Consider the following 23813-nt stretch of genomic DNA (forward strand, 5'->3'; position numbering starts at 1 on the left):
AAATGAATATGGCCTCAAATTATTGATTTACCAACCTATTCAACCTTATTAAAACCCTTTATAATTTTAACACCTCTATCAGATCTCCTCTTAACCTAATCCGTTCTAATGAAAGGGCCTCAGTTTCTCTAGTCTCTCCTCACAACTACCTCTCACCCCGGTATCATCTTGGTGAATCTCTGTATAAATATGTGTCTGTGTATGTGTATACAGGAAACTTTGTGTTATCCGGAGGCTAAATGTCCGGCAAGCTCGAGCCACCGGCAAAAATCAGGAGCCATTTTGTTAGGTTTTTTTTCTTCTCGTGGCTTTTTTTCCCAACAGTCAGGCTCTGCAAAGTCTCTCTGAAGCTGTTGCTAAGCTACAGAGACGCTTCCAAGGTACGGGTCGACTGTTTAGAAGCTGTTGCTAAGCAACAGTGTTTGTTGCCAGATACGGAGCTGAAAAGCTCCATATGCTTCAACATTTGTCCGGTAGTTTTGAGGGAACGGCAACAGCTCGGTCCCGTCGGTGCCGGATAGCACAAAGTTTCCTGTATGTGTATGTCTGTGTGTGTATATGTCTGTGTGTATATGTGTGTGTGTGTGTATATGTGTCTGTGTGTGTATATGTGTACGTGTATGTGTGCGTGTGCATGCGTGTGTGTGCGTGTGTACAGAGAAAACATTGCTGGTTTACAAATAAATCTCATTTAGCGGCCAGTGTAACAGACTGGTACTTGCGGGACTCATGAGTTGTGGGGCAGGTTAGCTTTACATAAACTGCCAGTCCCTGCTTTGGATGTAAATACCAACTCCTTTTGATGCAAAATGTTCAAGCAGTAGCTGCTGTGCTATTACAACGCTGAGAGCATCCTTGTACATTAAAGGTCAGCGCTGTAGTATAAAGGCAACATTCTAGCTTATTTTATCGTGCCTTTGGGCTGCAGTAACGTAACCCAACCATTAACAAGGTTAACTGACAGTCAGTCTGCTGAATGAACACCTCAATTTGTGGTCATTTTAAGCCTCACATATACAGCTTTTGTTTTGAAGTAATTCTGGTTCAGTTAACAAGTTGAACCAAAAGGGGATGAGGAGTAGTAATTTGTTAACGGAGCTCCTTGACATGTGCCCTGAGCAAGTAGTTAATATGTTTAAATATTGCATCTTAATTTCCACATTTTTCCTCCTTGGCATTTATTTTTGTTGCACTTTGACTTGCCATTTGCATACGTACAATTCTGTAAAGAATCCACTCTGGTGAATTGCCATCTACCTCGGCCTCGGGTGACTGTCTGTGTGGAGTTTGCACATTCTCCCCGTGTTTGTGTGGGTTTCCTCCGGGTGCTCCGGTTTCCTCCCACAGTCCAAAGATGTGCGGGTTAGGTTGATTGGCCATGATAAAAAAATTGGCCCTTAGTGTTAGGGGGGATTAAATACATGGGGTTATGGGGATAGGGCTTGGGTGGGATGGCTGTTGGTGTAGGGACCGGGTGCTAGGGTTTGGATGATCAGCCATGATCTCGTTGAATGGCGGAGCAGGCTCGAAGGGCCGAATGGCCTACTCCTGCTCCTATCTTCTATGTTTCTACCACTTCTGCTGTTAACTTTCAGCTGTGGTGTACAGGGTTGTTTCTGGGCACAGTCCAGATCAAGATTTGCTGCTGGTTTGGTTTCTGTTGGTCTGTGGCTGGTGCTCCAAGGGTTAAGTTACGAGGAGAGATTACACAAATTAGGGTTGTATTCCCTAGAATTTAGAAGGCTAAGGGGTGATCTGATCGAAGTTTTCAAGATATTAAAGGGAACTGATAGGGTAGAGAGAGAAACTATTTCCGCTGGTTGGGGTTCTCGGACTGGGGGGACATTGTCTAAAAATTAGAGCCAGACCTTTCAGGAGTGAAATTAGGAAACACTTCTACACTCAAAGGGTGGTAGAAGTTTGGAACTCTCTTCCGCAAACGGCAATTGATGCTGGATCAATTGTTAATTTTAAGTCTGAAATTAATAGTTTTTTGTTAACCAGAGGTATTAAGGGATATGGGGCAAAGGCGGGAATATGGAGTTAGGTCACAGATCAGCCATGATCTCATTGAATGGCGGAACAGGCTCGAGGGGCTCAAAGGCCTACTCCTGTTCCTATGCTCTGTAAACGGGAACTGTATGCCAGCACAAGTCACGAGAAAGACAAGGGGGGGAACAGTCAGGAAAAACTGGAGGAGAAAAATGTGCTCGCTGACCAATGTTGGCTTCCAGTCCAGCAACACCTTGAAAATAAAATTCACATCCCTCCATGGCCTCGCCCCTCCCTATTTATGTAACCTCCTCCAGTCCTACAAGCCTCCGAGATCCCTGCGTTCCTCCAATTCTGGCTTCTTGATCATCTCCGATTTCAATCGCTCTACCGTTGGTGGCTGTGCCTTCTCCCGTCTTTGCCCCGAAGCTCTGGAATTCCCTCCCTAAACCTCTCCGCCTCTCTACCGCTCTCTCCTCCTTTAAGATGCTCCTTAAATCCTGCCTCTTTGACCAAGCTTTTGGTCATCTAATCTCTGCTTATGTGGCTCGGTGTCAAATTTTGTCTGATTTACGCTCTTGTGAAGTGCCTTGGGTGATAAATAAATGCAAGTTGTTGTTGGCAGGCCAGTGTCCCCCGTCTCACTCTCCCTTTAAATCACGGGATATATACTCCCGGCTGAGGTTGAGAGGGCGCTGTGAAACTTTCCAGCTTCTTTCTCACATTTTGACCTCTTTTAAAACCCTTAAGTGTATTAAAACCTTGTAACTGACTCCCAACATCTGTTTTCTATATAATAACAAAGCTACCCATACTGCGTATTCAATGTTACTGGCCAGAGCTCAATGGTGTAACATGACATCTGAGCCCAACCATGAGAAACATCAACAGCAGAGTCCAGCCTTGCCCTTAAATGATAGCAAAATACTGCGGGTGCTGGAAATCCGAAATAACAACAGGAAACGCTGGAAAAACTCAGCAGGCCAGGGCAGCATCCGTGGAGAGAGAAACAGTGTCAACGTTTCAGGTCGATGACCTTTCGTCAGAACTGGGAAAAAAGCAGGAAATGGAAAGCAAGTTTAGGGGCTGGGAAAAGGGGGGAGGGGATAAAAGAACTAAAGGGAAGGTCAGTGATAGGATAGAAAGCAGGAGAGAGTCAGAGACATTGAGAGATATTCAAGGCAAGAGGAGGTGGTAATGGGACAGGTTAAGGAACAAAGGATGGCTCTAGATGGGGTGTGAATTGCGCTGGCAGAATGAAGGACTGCTAAAGGGAGGGAAGAAAAAAAGTGTGGATAAAAAAAAAAAGAAGAAAATATATATATGTGATAGGGGCCGAGGTTATGATCTGAAATTGTTGAACTCTGTTGAGTCCAGAGGGCTGTAAAGTGCCTAATCGGAAGATGAGGTGCTGTTCCTCGAGCTTACGCTGAGCTTCTGTGGAACAATGCAAGAGGCCGAGGACGGTGAGGTCTGAGTGGGAATGGAGCGGTGAATTAAAGTGACAGGACACCGGGAGCTCGGGGTCCCCCTTACGGACTGAACGGAGGTGTTCCGCAAAGCGGTCACCCAATCTGCATTTGGTCTCCCCAATGTAGAGGGCCCTTAAATAACGTCCAAACCCATACGGTTCGAAGCGGGTGCCTTCAATGACCTACGATTCTAATACCTTTCGATTACCGTACTTAATGTAAGCTTCGTTCTGTGAATAAGAAGGGTTTGCGTTTTGAAGTTTGTCAGCCACAATAATTTAAGCTTTTATAAATCAATTCTCATTAAAGATCCTTGGGGCCAAATAAATGTGACTGTCCTTATTTAAAAAAAAAAAAAAAAAAATTAAAAGAAATGTGGAAATCTCATTTGCATTTTTGTAGGCGCGTTCTATTTGCCGGCACAGAATATTGATCAAATCATTTGCATGCTGTATCTTGGTTTAATATTCGATCCCGATTCAAGAAGTCTTGAGCAACATCTAGTCCAGTATTATTGCAAAGTTGCTTAATTCCGTTTAACTGATGCTCCAGATTTATTTTAGTACCGAATCCTCACCTATGCTCTGTTATTTACATTGCTTAATTCAAATTATCAGGAGTTGACCGTATAGCATCAAGTGTTCGGTACTTAGTCTCTAGACCCTCCGAGATCTCTGCGCTCCTCCAATTCTGGCCCCTTGCGCATTCCTGATTGCCATCGCTCCACCATTGGCGGCCCTGCCTTCAGCGGTCTAGATGCTAAGCTCTGAAATTCCCTCCACCACTCTATCTTTCCTTCTTTTAAGACGCTCCTTAAAACCGACCTCTTTGATTTTGGTCTCCTGTCCTAATATCTCCTTACAATAGCAAAATACTGCGGATGCTGGAAATCTGAAATAAAAACAGAAAATGCTGGAAACACTCAGCAGGCCAGGCAGCATCTGTTATTTCTAATATCTCCTTATATGGCTCGGTGTCAACTTTTGTTTGATAATGCTCCTGAAGCACCTTGGGAAGTTTCACTACGTTAAAGGCGCTGTATAAAGAAAGAAAGATTTGCATTTCTGTAGCGCCTTTCATGACCACCGGATGTCTCGAAGCGCTTTACAGCCAATGAAGTACTTTTGAAGTGCAGTCACTGTTATAATGTGGGAAACGCAGCAGCCAATTTGCGCACAGCAAGCCCCCACAAACAGCAATGGTGATAATGACCAGATCATCTGTTTTTGTTATGTTGGTTGAGGGATAAATATTGGCCAGGACACCGGGGAGAACTCTTCTTTGAAATAGTGCTTCGTGATCATTTACATCCGCTTGAGCAAGCAGACGGGGCCTCGGTTTAATGCCTCATCCGAAAGACGGCACCTCCGACAGTGCAGCACTCCCTCAGCACTGCACTGGAGTGTCAGCCTAGCTTTATGTGCGAAATGTATTAAAGTCACTTAATGGAACGCAATCCAGACGCAAATGGGATACCACAGCGGTGATGATCTTTCAGCCCAGTGTCTGGGTAACCTGCTCTTCATTGTTTTCCAGGTGAAACTGCTGACACGTTGATGGCCTTGAGGTGCTGCAAAGGGAGACGAGCCCTGACTGTCGGCATCACCAACACGGTGGGCAGCTCAGTCTCCCGAGAGACTGACTGCGGCGTTCACGTCAATGCCGGCCCAGAAATTGGCGTGGCGAGTACGAAGGTATGACGCTATGAATGGCTCCCAGCGGCCCGGATGCCCTGCGATGTTTTAGAACCAAAAAAGTCGTGTCTGTCATCCGGTAGAATCACAGGTCATTTGGGAACTCTTCGAACCCGGTGACCAAGTGGCAGTGAAGAAATATTGAGTTCTTGCTTTGGGTCCAGTTATTTTGTGCAGATCATGGAATCGAATCTTACAGCACAGAAGGAGGCCATTCAGCCCATCGTGCGTGTGCTGGCTCTGTGAAAGATCTATCCGATTACAGGAAACTTTCTGCTATCTGGCACCAACGGGACCGAGCTGGTGCCGTTAGATCAAAACTGCCGTAGAAACCAGCGCTAATGTTAAAACATACGGAGCTCAGAGCTCCGTGTGAAGCAACAAACCCTGTTGCTTAGCTTCAAAACAGTCGGCGCAGCTTGCAAGCGTCTAGCTGAAGCTGTTGCTTAGCTACAGAGACGCTTGCAGAGCCAGGACTGGAGAAAAGAAGCAATGAAAAGAAAAAAAATTATCTGAACCGACTCCTGAATTTTGCCGGTAGATAGAACTTTGATAAACGAAAGTTTCCTGTAGTCCCACTCCTCCCTGCTCTTTTCCCACAGCCCTGCAAATTTTTCCTTTTCAAGTATTTATCCAACTCCCTTTTGAAAGTTACTATTGAATCTGCTTCCATCACCTTTTCAGGCAGCGCATTCCAGATCACAACAACTTGCTGTGTGTGTGGGGGGAAAAAAAAAATTCACCTCATCTCCCCACTGGTTCTTTTGCCAATTACCTTAAATCTGTGTCCTCTGGTTACCGACTCACCTGCCAATGGAAACAGTGTCTCCCTATCTACTCTATTGAAACCCTTTATAATTTTGAACACCTCTATTAAATCCCACCTTAACCTTCTCTGCTCTAAGGAGAACAACCTCAGCTTCTCCAGCCCCTCCACATAACTGAAGTCCCTCATCCCTGGTACCATTCTAGTAAATCTCCTCTGCACCCTCTCCAAGTCTCTAACATCCTTCCTAAAGTGTGGTGCCCAGAATTGGACACAATACTCCAGCTGAGGCCTAACCAGTGATTCATAAAGGTTTAGCACAATCATCCTTACTTTTGTACTCTATGCCTCTATTTATAAAGCCAAGGATCCTATTTGCTTTTTTAACATCGGGTTTGAAATAAGTGCCTGGATTTTCAGTCTGTCCATTATTCTCAGTTCACTATTACTGTCCATTATTAGTATTTGATTACAGTTTCTCATACTGGTGGAAACGCTGACTGCTTCTTCCGAACTCTGTTATTTACTGGAAGTGTGGGGTGGACTTGAAAGGGGCAAGATAATCATAAAATTAATTGCATCAATCCTCCTTTGTAATCTAACTTTCTATGCTTGTACAGGTTTATTTTTTTAAAAAGGTGAGGTTTTCTGCTCGTCTAGATGAGGGATGTTCGTGTTGGGAAGAGTAATACTTTCCCATTCCCGTGACACAGTGGTGGCACCAAGTCCTTGCAGACCAGTTATGGCAGGATTAGAGGCGGAGTAAAGTTCCCTCCGCTCTGTAACGACAATAAGCCAACAGGAGCCCTTAGTTCAGCTTTCTGTTTTCCCCCAACAGTCTCTGAGTGAGATGGCTAATGTAAGGCTGAATTAGGGGCAGCTCTGCACTACAAGCTTGTGTTATCCAGGAACTAGGTGGAGACGGTCCAAAATAATTTGAGGTTGGACAGGGGAGACCTTAATCTCAAGATTTTAGGGTAGTTGAAATCCAGGTCCAGAGGTGAGAGTTCCTTGTACTCACTCAGTGATTCACCCAGTTACCCCAGAGTTACTTTACACCTTGAGAGCACCTTCCTTTGACATCCTCCCATTCTGATCTGTGCATTTCTGACATGCTGGAAGAGGTTGTTCTTAAGATAGAACTATAGTACAGGAAACTCTCGATTTAACTCTGTTAACCGGCAAAATTCAGGAGTAGGTTCAGGTAAGTTTTACTTCATATTAGTGGCCGTTCCTGGATCTGTGGCTGTGTAACCGGGGTTCCTGCACCTGTTGCTAAGCAACAGGGACGCCTGGAATTTGTGGCCAGGGTTCCTGCACCTGTTGCTAAGCAACAGGGAAGCCTGGATTTGTTGCTGTGTACGGAGCTCTCGTACCTTTTACTATAACTCTCTGTAATCCGGACTTTTTGATAAACCGGCACCACGCCGGTCCCGTCGGTGCCGGATAAAAAAGAGTTTCCTGTAGTTTGCAACAGTGAAGGAGGCCATTTGGCCCATCGTGCCTGTGTTGGCTCTTTGCTGGAGCAATACAAAGATAATCCGGCCCCACTCTCTCCCCATAGCCCTGTATCTTCCTCGGCTTCAAATGCTTAGCCAATTTTTCCTTAAAAGATACTGGGGTTTCTGCCTCAGTCCCTGTGTGTCAAAGCATTTTGTGCTTCAATAACACTCTGTGAAGAAGATTGTCCTAACTCCATACTGTTAGTAATAATTTTAACTGGATAACCCCTTGTGATGGGCTCTGCAGCAGAGAAAATAGTCTTTCCCTATTCACTATTACTCTTTCCCACATTACAACAGTGACTCCACTTCAAAAGTACTTCATTGGCTGTAAAGCGCTTTGAGACGTCCGGTGGTCTTGAAAGGCGCTATAGAAATGCAAGTCTTTCTTTCTTTCTTTCTTTCTTTCTTTCTTTCTTTCTTTCTTTCTTTCTATCTTTCTATCTTTCTATCTTTCTATCTTTCTATCTTTCTATCTTTTTAAATCTTTGTTAAATCTCCTCATTTATCCAGTGGAAATCATTCCAGTATCTCAAGTTTCTCCTCATAACCATACTTTCCAATCCCTGGCAGCATCCTGGTGAAGCTACACTGTACGCTCTCTATGCTGTTAATGTCCATTTTATAATTGTAGTACAGTTTGTATGTACAAATATTTTTTTTTAAACTGGAGAACAAGACCCCTTTTCTCCATCACCATTTTTCATCTGTAGTGACCCACCAACTACAGACCACTGCCCTGCTGTCAGGAACTCGACAGATTTTTTCTTTAGGATACAGGGCCTGTTGGAAAGAGATATGTGTGAAGATGTGAAGGTAATGGGCAGACAGCCAGGGAATTGAGAATAGACAAGTTGATGGAAGGACAGCTCCCTGGTACAGTGCCCGTTATTACTGACTGATTTCAGTTTCTGATACTGTTTCACCCACTCCTTTCTGGTCCCTTGTATCTTTAGGGAATTTCTGACGGGGATCAAACAGTAGCAGAGAATACTTCATTTTGTCAGATAAGTTGAAGAGGGTGATTAGTTGTGCATATACCACTGCGGTTACACAGTGCATATGCATGTATCGGTGAGGTTACACGGTGTTTGTGAATGTACCAGTGTCGCTACACAGTGCTTGTGTGTGTGTGTGTGTACCAATATTTTTGCCTTCGTTTTCAACTCTGGATTTCTTCAGCTGATGAGCATGAACCGACCAAGTGGAGATAAAAACCTCACGAGGGGCTGTGAGGCAGTGAGGGTTCTCCACTTAGTCCCGTTCCCCTGCCCCTCCCCCACTGTACGAGATTACGTTCCATTTAATGTGGATGGATATTGCAATATTAAATGGAATTAAAAAAAAAAAAATATTTTATTCATTGCTGGGATGTGGGCGTCGCTGGCTAGGCCTGCATTTAGTGCCCATCCCTAATTGCCCTCGAGAAGATGGTGGTGAGCCGCCTTCTTGAACCGCTGCAGTCCATATGGTGTAGGTACACCCATAATGCTGTTAGGAAGGGAGTTCCAGGATTTTGGCCCAGCGACAGTGAAGGAACGGCGATACAGGTCCAAGTCAGGATGGTGTGTGACTTGGAGGGGAACTTGTAGGTGGTGATGTTCCCATGCGTCTGCTGCCCTTGTCCTTCTAAGTGGTAGAGGTCGCGGGTTTGGAAGGTGCTGTTGAAGGAGCTTTGGCGAGTTGCTGCAGTGCATCTTGTAGATGGTACACACTGCAGCCACAGTGCGCCGGTGGTGGAGGGAGCGAATGTTGAAGGTGGTGGATGGAGTGCCAATCAAGCGGGCTGCTTTATCCTGAATGGTGTCGAGCTTCTTGAGTGTTGTTGGAGCTGCACTCATCCAGGCAAGTGGAGAGTATTCCATCACACTCCTGACTTGTGCCTCGTAGATGGTATAATCTTATATAATGTGGAAGAGGCAAGGGAATGGGAGTAAACCGAAAGCTGGTACAGGTGCGGTGGGCCGAATGGTCTTCTCGGGAGCTATAAGATTTTATGATTCTGTAATAACCTTCAGAGCAACGATTGTATTTTGGGGCTTTTACATTACTGCAGTGCCATTGACTACTGGCATGCAGACCTGCTGTGGCGGAAGCACTGGCCAATATAAACTCTGGTTACACTGTGCGCCCACACTACTGGAATCCGACATTCACCTCGTCTTGGGTTTCCCAGCCTGCTGCCAGGACTGTGAGCTCCCAGTTAGCACTGAGTGAGTGCATTGAGTCATATATTAGGGCACAAACATTCTGAACTGGCCGAGGGTCGGAGAGTCCCTCGCATCGAGCATGCACAGTGCGGAAAATGCCGCCATGTCAGCAGATGAGCATCAGGCACAGGCGGGACAGTAGGCTCTCGGAACATAGCGACTGGAACTAATTTATTGGGCAAACAGTGGGGAACGTCGCACAGAGTTTCCTCTCCTGAGATCTGGACCCTGACGAAAGATTTTTAAAAACCTTCTTAAAGAAAGAACCTTAGAATTTTATAAGTTTCAATAAAAATTAACAGGACTAGACACACTAGATGCAGGAAGGCTGTTCCTGATGGCCGGGGAGTCCAGAACCAGGGGTCACAGTCTAAGGATAAGGGGTAGGCCATTTAGGACAGAAATGAGGAGGAATTTCTTCACCCAGAGAGTGGTGAACCTGTGGAATTCGCTACCACAGAAGACAGTTGAGGCCAATTCATTAAATATATTCAAGAAGGAGTTGGATATATTTCTTAAGGCTAAAGGGATCAAGGGATATGGGGAGAAAGCAGGGACAGGGTACTGAATTTGGATGATCAGCCATGATCGCATTGAATGGCGGAGCAGGCTCGAGGGGCCGAATGGCCTACTCCTGCTCCTATCTTCTGTGTTTCTAAGACATCCAAACTGCTTCAAAGCCAATTATTTACTATTTCACATGCGGTCACTGTTATATTGGTAAACACAACAGCCAAGTTGATACACAGACAAGATTCACCCATCTGGTTTTTGTTGGTGGTGTATGAGGGAAGAATGTTGGCCCAGATACCACGGGGATGTCCAGCTGAACAGGCAGATGGTTCACTGTCTCATCCAGACAACAGCGCCTCTGACAGTGCAACATTCCCTCAGTACCACTCCGGACCGCCGGTCTAGATCATGTGCCCAGGTCTTGAGGCTTGAGCCCGCAACCTTCTGACTCAGACAGAAGAGAACCACGCTAGCATCTAGTTTCTGCAAAATCAGTTTCTGGGCAAGTATCCTTACTGTGGTTGCAGTTGCCATCGCGTTCCAGTGTAAATGTTGTTTAATACAATTCCTTAAATTAAGAAAACTGTTGGCCCTTTGCTCAGTTTAAGTTCAGCTTTGCCAGTGAGCGTGAAACAAATGGAGAGATAATTGCTAAAAATAACTTCAGACAGTTTGAGTTTAGCATTGTAAAGGATTAATGACACCACAGACGATTACACAGTAAAGACCCTGTTCAGCAAAGTTTGGCTTCCTGTGATTCATGTGAACTGCAGGCTGATTGGTCATTCTATTCCCGTGAGGGATTTGCTCGCTTGCAGCACATCTGTTTGGAGTTAGGTGACTGGTTCTGGTAGTCTCCAGTATCCCACCACGTTTACAGCTTTATGCCTTTTTTTGTTGTGACCTGCAGCAGCCGTCTCAACACCTAACCCGAGTTCTCAGGTTGATGGTTTACTTCTCCCAAGCAGAGTAAATTAGCATACCGGGGGTAAAAAACGACATGGAATATACAAGCTCGTAAAGGGAACCAGTTACGGCCTCATTCTGTAACTCCTACCCAGCTCCTCACTCTGACCTTTGTGGCTAGCCTCTCATGGTATTACTCAATCAGCAGAGCCATCGGGAATAGGCGGACGATGATTTCCTCGGAAAATATGCACTGTTCCGAGGAATTAAAGTCGTAAAACCAAAGCATGTGGGAATCGGTCACTTTATTGCCGAATGCTGGAAGACGATTATTCCAGCTTTAATTAAAGGCAACTGCCGCCCAGGTGCAGTTTGAGGTATCGTTGCTTGCAGGCTGCGCTTGGTGGCTGGGATCTTGCTGTGCAGTCGGCCAAATTGCTGTGGATGGCTGATGAGCGGGATGAATGGAGAATGCTGGCCCGCAGTTTCCTCGGCTTATTTTTCAAAGGCTACAGTTCCTGAATACTGTTGTGATTTAGGAGCTTGTTAAATAAACCCAGTACTGCACCTCAACCAGTGCCTTATTCTGTCCATTTTCTGGGCGTACAAGGGGAACTGAAATGTCGCCGGGCAGTTATTAACACTGCAGCAAGGGATAGGCTGCAAAGAATAATTTCACACGTCTTGTAACTTATTTATTTATTGCACCGGCGGAGAGTTTGAAATTTAGCAATAATCAAATTGCAGACTGCCCCTCCCAGAAATGTTCACTTTTTGGTTTTAATTACACTCTTTATTCAAAAAAGAAAAAGCAGTTATGAGAATTTTCACCGTTTTATGTCGCAAATGCCTTTAACCAGGTGGAGCGTTTTATAGTTGTCATGAATGCGATCTGTTTTACTGCTGGGCGTTGCACCAGGTTGGGTGGGGACCTGTTGGAATGTGTTATTCCTGATCAATTCTGACATCGGTCTATGTTATTCAGTTCTTGATCTGTCGTGCGTGGCATCCGAGTCAAACTTGTGACTTTATTTTAACAAACTTCTCTCCCAGGTTTACACGAGCCAGTTTGTGGCTCTGATGATGTTTGCTCTCATGATGTCTGAAGACCGAATCTCTATGCAGAAAAGGCGGAGAGAGATCATTCAGGGTCTCCAGACTTTGCCAGGTAACCTGATCCAGCAGGAAAATTCAGCTCTATCTGATCCAGCTCTAATTTCTCAGGAAGGGATTTAATTCGACACGCTTCTGTATTTTGCAGCAACATTATAAAGAAGTACAATTATGTCTTTGCACGGTATCAAACAAATTGAAGCAGTTTTGAAGTTTCCAGTTAAATCTTTGTTCTGATATGTCCCAATGCGCTTTGCAGCCAAGGAAGTACTTTTGAAGTGTGGTCACTGTTAATGTAGGAAACTATACAGGTTTAAGAATTCAATTTTAAGAATTCAGTATTAGTCAAGTACACTTGTAAATTTTTGTCATTATACGGTTCCTTTCTCTGACAAGTATAGTTGAGGTAATTTTTCTAGTGGTCCACCAACTACCTCTCCTTTAAAATTCTCATCCTCGTGTTCAAATCCCTCCTCGGTCTCGCCCCTCCCTATCTCTGTAACCTCCTTCAGCTCTACAACCCTCCGAGATCTCAGCGCTCCTCCAGTTCTGGCCTCTTGCGCATCCCCGATTTTCATCGCTCCATCATTGACAGCCGTGCCTTCAGCTGCCTCAGTTGTGGAATTCCCTCCCCATACTCTTCGCTTCTCCACCTCCCTCCTCATTTAAGACGTTGTGTAAAACCTACCTCTTTGACCAAGCTTCTTTAGCTCGGTGTCACTGCTTGTCTGATTACATTTCTGTGAAGCACCTTGGGACATTTTACTACATTGAAGGTGCTATATAAATGCAAGTTGATGTGGTATGTGTTTCGCAGCATTGTATTCATAGCAGTACGCTGTGTTTTAAAGCTTTTGTTCCATGGTAAATTGCAAGCTAATTAAAGCACAGAGATTGCTGTCCACAATGCACCAATGCTTTGTCATACTTCCTGTTACAGAATACCCTCTCTGTGCAATTTAGATATTGCACTAAAAAATAAGCTGCTCCTTGACCGTAATGCTGATTTCTACTTTTTCCCCACTTGTTGTTTTCTAGACCAAATAAAGGAAGTTTTGAGTTTGGACGAAGAGATCCAGAGATTAGCGAGTGAGCTGTATCAGCAGAAGTCTCTGCTCATTATGGGTCGTGGTTATCATTATGCCACTTGCCTGGAGGGGGCGCTGGTGAGTAACACACGAGCTTCAGTCAGGCAAAGCGAAGGCCCTCGATTCTGTTAAAGAAGAAATTCCATTACAGTTAACACCTTAAATATTTCCGCTGACTTAAAAAAAAAATTACTTTCCATTGATTATCTATTAAACGGGTAACATTTTCAGTGACATCAAAATCTCTGCTATTTGTGTGTCAGAAGGTTGTGGGTTCATGTCCCACTCCAGGGACTTGAGCACAAAATCCAGGCTGACCCTCCAGTGCGGTGCTGCGGGAGTGCTGCACTGTCGGAGGTGCCGTCTTTTGGATGAGACGTTAAACTGAGGCCCCGTCTGCTCTCTCAGGTGGGCGTAAAAGATCCCACGGCTCTATTCGAAGAAGAGCAGGACATGGCCAATATTTATTCCTCAATCAAAATCACTAAAAACAGATGATCTGGTCATTTATCACATTGCTGTTTGTGGGAGCTTGCTGTGCGCAAATTGGTTGCCGCGTTTCCCACATTACAACAGTGACTCCACTTCAACACAGTACGTCACTGGCTGGGAAGCTCTTTGGGATGTCCAGTGGTCGTGGAAGGCGCTATAGAAATGCACTTCTTTCTTCCTCTCTTCTTTCTTTCTTTTTCTTTCTTTCTTTCTCTTTTTCTTTCTTTCTCTCTTTCTTTCTCTCTCTCTCTCTCTCTCTCTTTCTTTCTCTCTCTCTTTCTTTCTCTCTCTCTTTCTTTTTCTTTCTTTCTCTCTCTCTTTCTCTCTTTCTCTCTCTCTCTCTTTCTCTCTCTCTTTCTCTCTCTCTTTCTCTCTCTCTTTCTCTCTCTCTTTCTCTCTCTCTTTCTCTCTCTCTTTCTCTCTCTCTTTCTCTTTCTCTCTCTCTCTCTCTCTTTCTCTCTTTCTTTCTCTCTTTCTCTCTTTCTTTCTCTCTTTCTTTCTCTCTTTCTTTCTCTCTTTCTCTCTTTCTTTCTCTCTCTCTTTCTCTCTCTCTTTCTCTCCTTTCTCTCTTTCTTTCTCTCTTTCTCTCTTTCTTTCTCTCTTCTCTTTCTCTCTTTCTTTCTTTCTTTCTCTCTCTCTTTCTCTTTCTCTCTTTCTTTCTCTCTTTCTTTCTTTCTCTCTCTCTCTTTCTTTCTTTCTCTCTCTCTTTCTCTTTCGCTCTCTTTCTCTTTCTTTCTTTCTTTCTCTTTCTCTTCTTTCTCTCCTTTCTCTCCTTTCTTTTTCTCTCTTTCTCTCTCTTTCTCTCCTTTCTTTCTTTCTCTTTCTCTCTCTTTCTCTCTTTCTCTCTTCTTTCTTTCTTTCTCTTTCTCTCTTTCTCTCTTTCTTTCTTTCTTTCTTTCTTTCTCTCTTTCTCTCTTTCTTTCTTTCTTTCTTTCTCTCTCCTTTCTCTCTCCTTTCTCTTCTCTTTCTCTCTCTCTCTCTCTCTCTCTCTCTCTCTCTCTCTCTCTCTCTCTCTTTTTATCAGATGATTGTAACCATGGGGCCCGCTGCTAATGCACTGTATCTAATCTAGATATTGGCTTCAAATCTTTATAACAAATACCTAATTTATTAAAAGCCATATTTTGGCACAGTTTGATCATTGATGCTGTGAACCATCTCCGCTGCCATCGGCACCCACAATGGAAGTAAACTGCCTCTTTTGAATTCTTCATTGCAGAAAATTAAGGAAATTACTTTCATGCACTCGGAGGGAATCTTGGCGGGAGAGTTGAAGCACGGGCCATTGGCGCTGGTGGATCATCAAATGCCAGTCATCATGGTGGTCATGAGGGATCCCACGTTTGTTAAATGTCAGAACGCGTTGCAACAAGTGGTGGCTCGTCAGGTAACTAGCCCGCAGTCTTGGGGGCAATTCCATGATCCCAGCCCGTGGTTTACAAAGTGTTCACAGCACAGAAACAGGCCATTGGGCCTAGCGGGTACATGCTGGTGTTTATGCTCCACATGGGCCCCACTCCCACCCATTACCCGTTGAAAATGAATAGGGTGAAAAATCAGAGGTGTCCTGTGATTTCCCAAGATCCTTCCCCGGGATCATGGGTTCACCCCTATCATTTCAAACTTGCAGCTCAGTAATTAAGATCAGAGTGAGATTTTAAAATATATTCGTTTCCCCCTTTGTTAATGAGCTTCTTGTGGCGGGCTCCTGATGTGTGTCAGCTGTGAGTGGGACCACAGAATGTCACTTGAAATGCATTAGAGGCTTGGTCATCTGCGTAAAATTGGTCTCCGTGCAGCGAAGACTTTTGAAACTGTTCGAGTTTGTTCTGGCATTTGTACAGTCCAGCTTGCCAACTCAAGAAATGAGGCTCTGAGATTGAGCTGCAGATTTAGTGACTATAGCTGTCTAGGAATTTGCAATGTTTACATTTAGATTTTTTTTTAAGCAGGAGTTTGTGTGACTTTGATTTATCCAAAAGACGCACCACCATTGCAGAATGGAGACAAAATTCTAAGAGTGCCCTTTGTTCCATGTAGATTCCACAAATCTGGATTTTCCTCCTGTCTGGGTTTCCCCGTGTGACGGGAGCAATCGGGAGACTCACAAATGGACTGACTTGTTCATCTTGTGTATCTCTTGCTATCCATAATTGTCCCTACTCAATGTACCTCGTTCAAAATAACGAGCTGATAAGGATAATGGCCTCCCCATGTCTTCCTGTGTGAGGTTGGAAAGCTGGTGGGAGATGCATGTGAATGAGACACAGTGGGGACCATTCTGGGCTATTACATCACCGGGCTGGGCTATTACATCACCATTCTGGGTTATTACATCATCACCATTCTGGGTTATTACATCATCACCATTCTGGGCTCTTACATCATCACCATTCTGGGCTCTTACATCATCACCATTCTGGGCTCTTACATCATCACCATTCTGGGCTCTTACATCATCACCATTCTGGGCTCTTACATCATCACCATGCTGGGCTATTACATCATCACCATGTCATAGAGTCATAGAGTTATACAGCACAGAAAGAGGCCCTTCGGCCCATCGTGTCTGCGCCGTCCATCAAGCCCTGTCCAATCTAATCCCATTTTCCAGCATTTGGTCCATAGCCTTGTATGCAATGGCATTTCAAATGCTCATCCAAATGCTTCTTGAATGTTGTGAGGGTTCCTGCCTCTACCACCCTTTCAGGCAGTGAGTTCCAGACTCCAACCACCCTCTGGGTGAAAAAGTTCCTCCTCAAATCCCCTCTAAACCTCCTGCCCCTTACCTTGAATCTATGCCCCCTTGTTATTGACCCCCCTACTAAGGGGAAAAGTTCCTCTTTATCTACCCTATCTATGCCCCTCATCATTTTGTACACCTCAATCAGGTCCCCCCTCAGCCTTTGCTCCAAGGAAAACAACCCCAGCCTGTTTAGTCTTTCTTCATAGCTGAGGCGCTCCATCCCAGGTAACATCCTGGTGAATCTTCTCTGCACCCTCTCCAAAGCAATCACATCCTTCCTATAGTGAGGTGACCAGAACTGCACACAGTACTCCAGCTGTGGCCTTACCAGCGTTTTGTACAGCTCCATCATAACCTCCCTGCTCTTATATTCTATGCCTCGGCTAATGAAGGCAAGTATCCCATATGCCTTTTTAACCACCTTATCTACCTGATCCGCTGCCTTCAGGGATCTATGTACATGTACACCAAGGTCCCTCTGACCCTCTGTGCTTCCTAGGGTCCTACCACTCATTGTGTATTCCCTTGCCTTATTTGTCCGTCCAAAATGCATCACCTCGCACTTTTCAGGGTTAAATTCCATTTGCCACTTTTCCGCCCATCTGACCAACCCGTTTATATCGTCCTGTAGCCTGAGGCTTTCCTCCTCGCAATTTACCACCCCACCAATTTTCGTGTCATCTGCGAACTTACTGATCATACCTTTTACATTCTCATCCAAATCATTCATGTAGATCACAAACAGCAAGGGACCCAGCACCGATCCCTGAGGTACCCCACTGGACACAGGCTTCCAGTCACAAAAGCAACCTTCGACCATCACCCTCTGCCTCCTGCCACTCAGCCAGTTTAGGATCCAACGTGCCAAGGCACCCTGGATCCCATGGGCTCTTACCTTCTTGACCAGTCTCCTATGCGGGACTTTGTCAAAAGCCTTACTGAAGTCCATGTATACCACATCCACAGCATTTCCCTCATCCACACACCTAGTCACCCCCTTGAAAAATTCAATCAGATTGGTCAGACATGATTTACCCTTGACAAAGCCATGCTGACTATCCCCGATTAATCCTTGCCTCTCCAAGTGGAGACTAATTTTGTCCCTCAGAATTTTTTCCAATAATTTCCCTACCACAGATGTTAGGCTCACTGGCCTGTAATTCCCTGGTTTATCCCTGCTACCCTTCTTGAATAATGGTACTACGTTAGCTGTTCTCCAGTCCTCTGGTACATCCCCTGTGGCCAGAGAGGTTCTGAAAATTTGTGTCAGAGCCCCTGCAATCTCCTCCTTTGCCTCACACAGCAGCCTGGGATACATCTCGTCCGGGCCTGGGGATATATCCACTTTTTGGCCTGCTAAAACCGCTAGTACCTCCTCCCTCTCGATGCTAATATGTTCAAGTATATCACAGTCCCCTTGCCCGATTTCTATGTCTACATCGTCTTTCTCCATAGTGAACACAGATGCAAAAAATTCATTTAAAACCCCGCCTACATCATCTGGCTCTACACACAGATTGCCACTTTGGTCCCTAATGGGCCCTACCCTTTCCCTGGTTATCCTCTTGCCCTTAATATACTTATAAAACATCTTAGGATTTTCCTTTATTTTGCTCACCAGTGTTATTTCATGGCCCCTCCTCGCTCTCCTAATTTCTTTTTTAAGTATGCCCCTGCACTTTTTATACTCCTCTAGGGCTTCCTCTGTCTTTAGTAACTGCCAAAAGCCCCCCTTTTTTTCCTAATGCATTTTTGTATATCCCTTGTCATCCAAGGTTCCCTTTGCTTGTTGGTCCCCCCCTTGACCTTTACGGGAACATGTTGGCGTTGTACTCTCTCTATTTCCCTTCTGAAAGTCTCCCACTGCTTTGATGTGGATTTTCCTATAAGTAGCTGCTCCCAGTCCACTTTGGCCAGATCCTGCCTTATCATGCTGGGCTATTACATCATCACCATTCTGGGCTATTACATCATCACCATGCTGGGCTATTACATCATCACCATGCTGGGCTATTACATCATCACCATTCTGGGCTATTACATCATCACCATGCTGGGCTATTACATCATCACCATGCTGGGCTATTACATCATCACCATGCTGGGCTATTACATCATCACCATTCTGGGCTATTACATCATCACCATGCTGGGCTATTACATCATCACCATTCTGGGCTATTACATCATCACCATGCTGGGCTATTACATCATCACCATGCTGGGCTATTACATCATCACCATTCTGGGCTATTACATCATCACCATGCTGGGCTATTACATCATCACCATTCTGGGCTATTACATCATCACCATTCTGGGCTATTACATCATCACCATGCTGGGCTATTACATCCTTAAGTGAGGTTAGAAGTGTCAAAATTCACCCCACATATTGACAATTGGTTTGGTGTCAAACTCCGCTGTTCCTAGGAGTTTTAATCAGAAAATTGCCTGAAGCATTTTAAGATTGTCCCTTAGCTCTAGTATTGGACCTGTGTGTTTGTGGGGGGGTGGGGGGGGAAATTGAAACAAAAACAGTAAATGCTGGAAATACTCAGCAAGGCAGGCCGCATCTGTGGAGAGTCTGGACAAGTTAACAATGCAGGCGTGAACCCTTCAGCGGGGAGGGGGAGTCGTAAGAATTTAGTGAGTGAGCTTTGATTTGGCATTCACAGCAAAGACTCCCAAATTGGGAAGAGTGTGGGTTACGTGCAGAGTACAGCTTCATATAATCATCCCAGCAATGTGCCATAACTCCAACTTAAGATCACCCTGTGCTGCACCAGTTCCGCTTCTCAGACCAGCCATCTTTCTGCTGAAGAATAGTCACTCCTGAATGGTGGAATCTCTGGCCAATATGAAGTGGGATGGGACTGCCCTAACTCATTCTATCTCACCAAGGGTTCTCGGCCTTTTATCCCATCAGTCCATGCTAGAGGTCCCCAGAAATGAAAGGTTAGTATTTGAATTCCTTCCTAGTGCTCAAACGAAATATCTAGAATCCATCAATTTTTTTCCTGTTCATAAGAACATCAGAAACATAAGAAATAGGAGCAGGAGTAGGCCATTCGGCCCTTCGAGCCTACTCCACCATTGAATATGATCATGGCTGATCTTCTAACAAAACTCCACCTTCCCCCACAATCCCCATATCCCTTGAGTCCCTCAGTATCCAAAAATCTATCGCTCTGTCTTGTGCTCAATGACTGAGCCTCCACAGCCCTCTGGGGTAGAGAATTCCAAAGATTCACCACCCTTTGAATGAAGAAATTGCTCCTCATCTCAGTCCTAAATAGCCGACACCTTATTCTGAGACTGTGACCCCTGGTTCTAGACTCCCCAGCCAGGGGAAACATCCTCCCTGCATCTACCCTGTCAAGTCCCTTAAGAACTTTATACGTTTCAATGAGATCACCTCCCATTCTTCTAAACTCTAAAGGAATATAGGCCTAGTCTACTCCATGTTCATTTCATTGAAGGTTTCATGTTTTCCTATAATTAAGGAGTAGGTATTGTCCTCCTGGGAGCAGGAACAGTCCTCCTGGGAGCAGGAACGGTCCTCGTGGGACCAGGAACATGGAAGCTCAAGGGTGAATTTGGAAGAGTGTCGCTGGTACAACAGATGGTGTTTGCTGTGTAGAGACCAGGTTAAGTTACACAGCTTGTTTCTGTTCTATAGGGGCGGCCCATCCTGATCTGTGAGAAGGACGATGAGGAGACGATGAAGAATGCCTACCCAGCAATCAAAATTCCTCACACTGTGGATTGTCTGCAAGGAATCCTTAGCATTATCCCGCTTCAGCTTCTAGCTTTCCACCTTGCTGTCCTTAGAGGCTACAATGTGAGTAGTTGCTTTATCCAAAATGTAACGCGCTGTGGGTCTTGTGATGGGCCGAACAAGCCAGAGGTTTATCTATTTTTTTTTCTCGCTCAGATTTATGTTGTGTTACACAGATGGCCTCGCATGCATGGCCCTAAATTCCCAGAATTTGCTGTCATTTTAAAATGGCAAATGCAATCCTGCAGATTACATTCAACTGTTGCCAGCCTCGCCAATGTCTCGAGAATAAATATTAGTTAAAAATATCTGGCGTTTGGTGAAAAGAGCTTTCCTATAAATCTAGAGTCGGGTCCTGATCTGACAGAGTGAGACTCCCTGGAGGAGTCACTCTCAATCCACTTCCCCTTGGGGTCTAAACAACCGATTTACAATACGTAACGTTAACATGGCTGGAAAGGTGAAGCCACCATCTTTGAGTGGAAACACACGCCTAGCTTGTATGGAATCGGGTTGAGCAGGACACTGGGAGAGCTAGAACAGTGGCTTTCACTTTACTTTGTAAAGTTTCAAGTTGCCCTCAAAGTGCTTTGAACCTCTCTGCTATTTGCAGCGTAAACAAAACCTCCCACACATTGTAAACAGTCGGACTTGCTACCCCCCGCTGTTTGCAAATGATTTCTTGAGAGACAGGATACTTTGATGGAAGAAAATGGGTTAGAATGGATTGTGTAGAGGCTCACGGTCTGCTTTTTTTTTTCTTTTAATCCTTTTGCCTGACTGATCTGCACGGGTTGTCTTCTCCTCACACGCACCTCCTTTGACTGTCGCCCCAAACGTTGGATCTTACTCCCGACTGGACAATAACACCTTCACCAACTCAAGGTGGATGACAACAAGCGGCTGAGGAAGATCGAAGCAGATTACGTGCCTATGTGAGCTGACACGTAAATCGTGGGCCTTGGAGAAGTTGCATTACAGCCACACTTGAAGCAGGAGGTCGCTGACCGATGTAAAATATGCTACGCACAGTCTACTCTTCTCAATTTGGATTATTGGATAATAGGAATTTTTTTTTGTCTGAAAGAGAAATAGCGGAATTATCCGGAGTAGACTTGTCCTTGAAATTGTTTGGGACACTTCTGTGCAGAATAGTTTTCTAGTCTTATCATAGGACATTTTCAAAACTTTTTTTCACACCAAATTGCTTAGCCACGGACCGTTACTGTAACGGACACACTACTTTAACTATCTCAGTGGGGTTTTTTTGTGACCAACACACTGTGCGATCGGGAAATGAAAATACGTTTGATCAGCTTCCTCAATTTAAATTGGTTACTGGATCTTGTATTTTTTTTGAGCCCATATTTTGCCAATTCTATTCTTAACCAGAGGACGTGGGCGGCCTCGAGTAACGTTAGAAAATACATGGGGAAAACTGAAACAAAAAGCCATTGCATTTAAGGTGTCAGTGATGAAAATTGGGCCCTGGATGGAGGGCCTCGCCCTCCTGAAGCTCAGGAATGGGGAGAGGGGGGGCATGCGCACCTCATCCCTGGCTGGAAAATTGTGGAGAGCACATGCCTGAATTCCCCGATTCGTGCTCCCAGCAGCGAGGCTCCGGACCGGGATAGCAGATTCATAAAGTTGCCCCTACGTTACTAACCTTTCCTGGCACTGGAGAAGGCTGAAGTTCCACACAAGCCCAGTGCTTTCGGAACTGTTACTTGTCTCTTTTTCAACGTGGTTCACAGCCGTTCTCCAAGCCCCCTTGCTTTTTCTGTGGGTTTAAAAATCCTTATTTTTCCCGCCCCTGCATTTATGGCGGTTCGAGGTCTCTCCTGCTATTGGCTTTATACAAAGTGCAAAGTGCTGCATTATACATCGCTTCCTCTTAGAAAAGAATTCACACAGGATTTTTTCAAAAAATGTTCCTGTGGTACTGCCACTGCCTAATGCAGCACGCGTAGCCGACTTTTAACACCCTCCTTCCCCAATAGAGTAAATTGGATTTTATATCATTTCATTCATCGCTTGGCTTTTGTCACCAACTTTTGGTCACTGCTTCCTACCTCTAATTCTATGACCTCCTTACTGAGATCAGAAGAATTATCATCTTGCCTGCTTAATTGCGAGTGCTCCTTCCATTGACTAATATTTAAAGGCACCTGAACACACCTCGACACTGTGCAGGGCAAAGCACCCCAGCCACTGGCTTAAACATTCACTCCCTCCACCACTGGCGCACCGTGGATTACACTGTGATTGGGATTTGCATGGGATGAAACACAAATATATAAAATTCTGGGAAAGGTCCATATAGAAACCACTTCAGGGATATATAATCCCACACTCCAGAATGCTGGAATATTATAGGGCTAATTTGGATATTTAATTACGATAGTTTTTGGTGACATTGTTAAACTACCTCCAATGTGCATTAAATACATGAACTGTACATGTAGCACATCTTTACAATAAGAAGGAAATAGTGGGTTTTTTCTGCTGCCTGTTGTATCTTGGCCCAGAGAGTGGAAGAGCCCTACTTTTCCACGGCCCATCACTCTTCATTCCCCTGGCAGCTGAGACATACATTTCACAGAGTGGAACTCGTGTCTTTCTGAGCTTTGAAACTTACCCGCTTGGGAATAACCGAAGCGGAAGATAGTTTGCTGGTCTACAGCAACAGGGGAAGAACGAGTCTGAAATATGTAGCTGTGTGCGGGCGGGGCTTGCAAACAAAACCAGGGAGTAACATCAGGCTTCGAGTATTGTGGGGGGCCTGTGAGTATTGGGGGGGGGGGGGGCCTGTGAGAGTATTGGGGGGGGCCTGTGAGAGTATTGGGGGGGGCCTGTGAGAGTATTGGGGGGGGGGGGGGCCTGTGAGAGTATTGGGGCGGGGGGGGGGGGGGGGCCTGTGAGAGTATTGGGGCGGGGGGGGGGTGCCTGTGAGAGTATTGGGGCGGGGGGGGCTGTGAGAGTAATGGGGGGGCTGTGAGAGTATGGGGGGGGTGCCTGTGAGAGTATTGGGGGGGGGGGCTGTGAGAGTATTGGGGGGGCCTGTGAGAGTATTGGGGGGGGGCCTGTGAGAGTATTGGGGGGGTGCTGAGAGAGTATTGGGGGGCCTGAGAGTATTGGGGGGGGAGCCTGTGAGAGTATTGGGGGGGGGCCTGTGAGAGTAATGTTCCACAAGCCACTGCTTCTCCCAGTAACGCATCTGACACAGTGGTTATTGTGTTTTAAATTGATCTTTAAGAAGGGCTCTCAATTCTCCAAAAGAAACTCTGGGGTATAAGAAGGGCAGGCTCTCTCCTCTACTAAAACATTGCTTGGCTGCTTTTGGCTGGATTCAATTTTTTTTTTTTTTTTTTACAGAGGAGGTTAATCTCATTTCATCTGAATTAAATTTGCCTAGCTCCACATGGTTGAGGGTATGGGATATCTTTCAAAAAGGCATTCTAAGTACAAATCTCTCCTCGGGTAGCGATGCATATACTGAACTGTAAAGGAGGTGGGTATGTAAGGGTCTCTCAACTGT

General features: G+C 45.2%; 1 protein-coding gene across 1 annotated transcript in view; it reads left to right on the top strand.

Annotated features, from left to right (window-relative positions):
• LOC147098533 (glutamine--fructose-6-phosphate aminotransferase [isomerizing] 1-like) overlaps positions 1-23071 on the top strand; it is a 106250-nt gene extending 83179 nt beyond the window's left edge. Inside the window, exons 14-19 of the mRNA XM_085970346.1 lie at positions 5001-5158; positions 12109-12223; positions 13207-13334; positions 14968-15135; positions 20177-20338; positions 21161-23071. Coding sequence (XP_085826472.1) covers positions 5001-5158; positions 12109-12223; positions 13207-13334; positions 14968-15135; positions 20177-20338; positions 21161-21214 — 785 coding nt within the window. The 3' untranslated portion in view covers positions 21215-23071. The remainder of the gene's footprint in view (positions 1-5000; positions 5159-12108; positions 12224-13206; positions 13335-14967; positions 15136-20176; positions 20339-21160) is intronic.
• The last annotated feature ends 742 nt before the right edge of the window (positions 23072-23813 follow it).

This window comes from Somniosus microcephalus, chromosome 29, assembly GCF_052327205.1.
Source record: "Somniosus microcephalus isolate GS21.2 chromosome 29, FLI_Smic_1.0, whole genome shotgun sequence".
Taxonomy (NCBI): domain Eukaryota; kingdom Metazoa; phylum Chordata; class Chondrichthyes; order Squaliformes; family Somniosidae; genus Somniosus; species Somniosus microcephalus.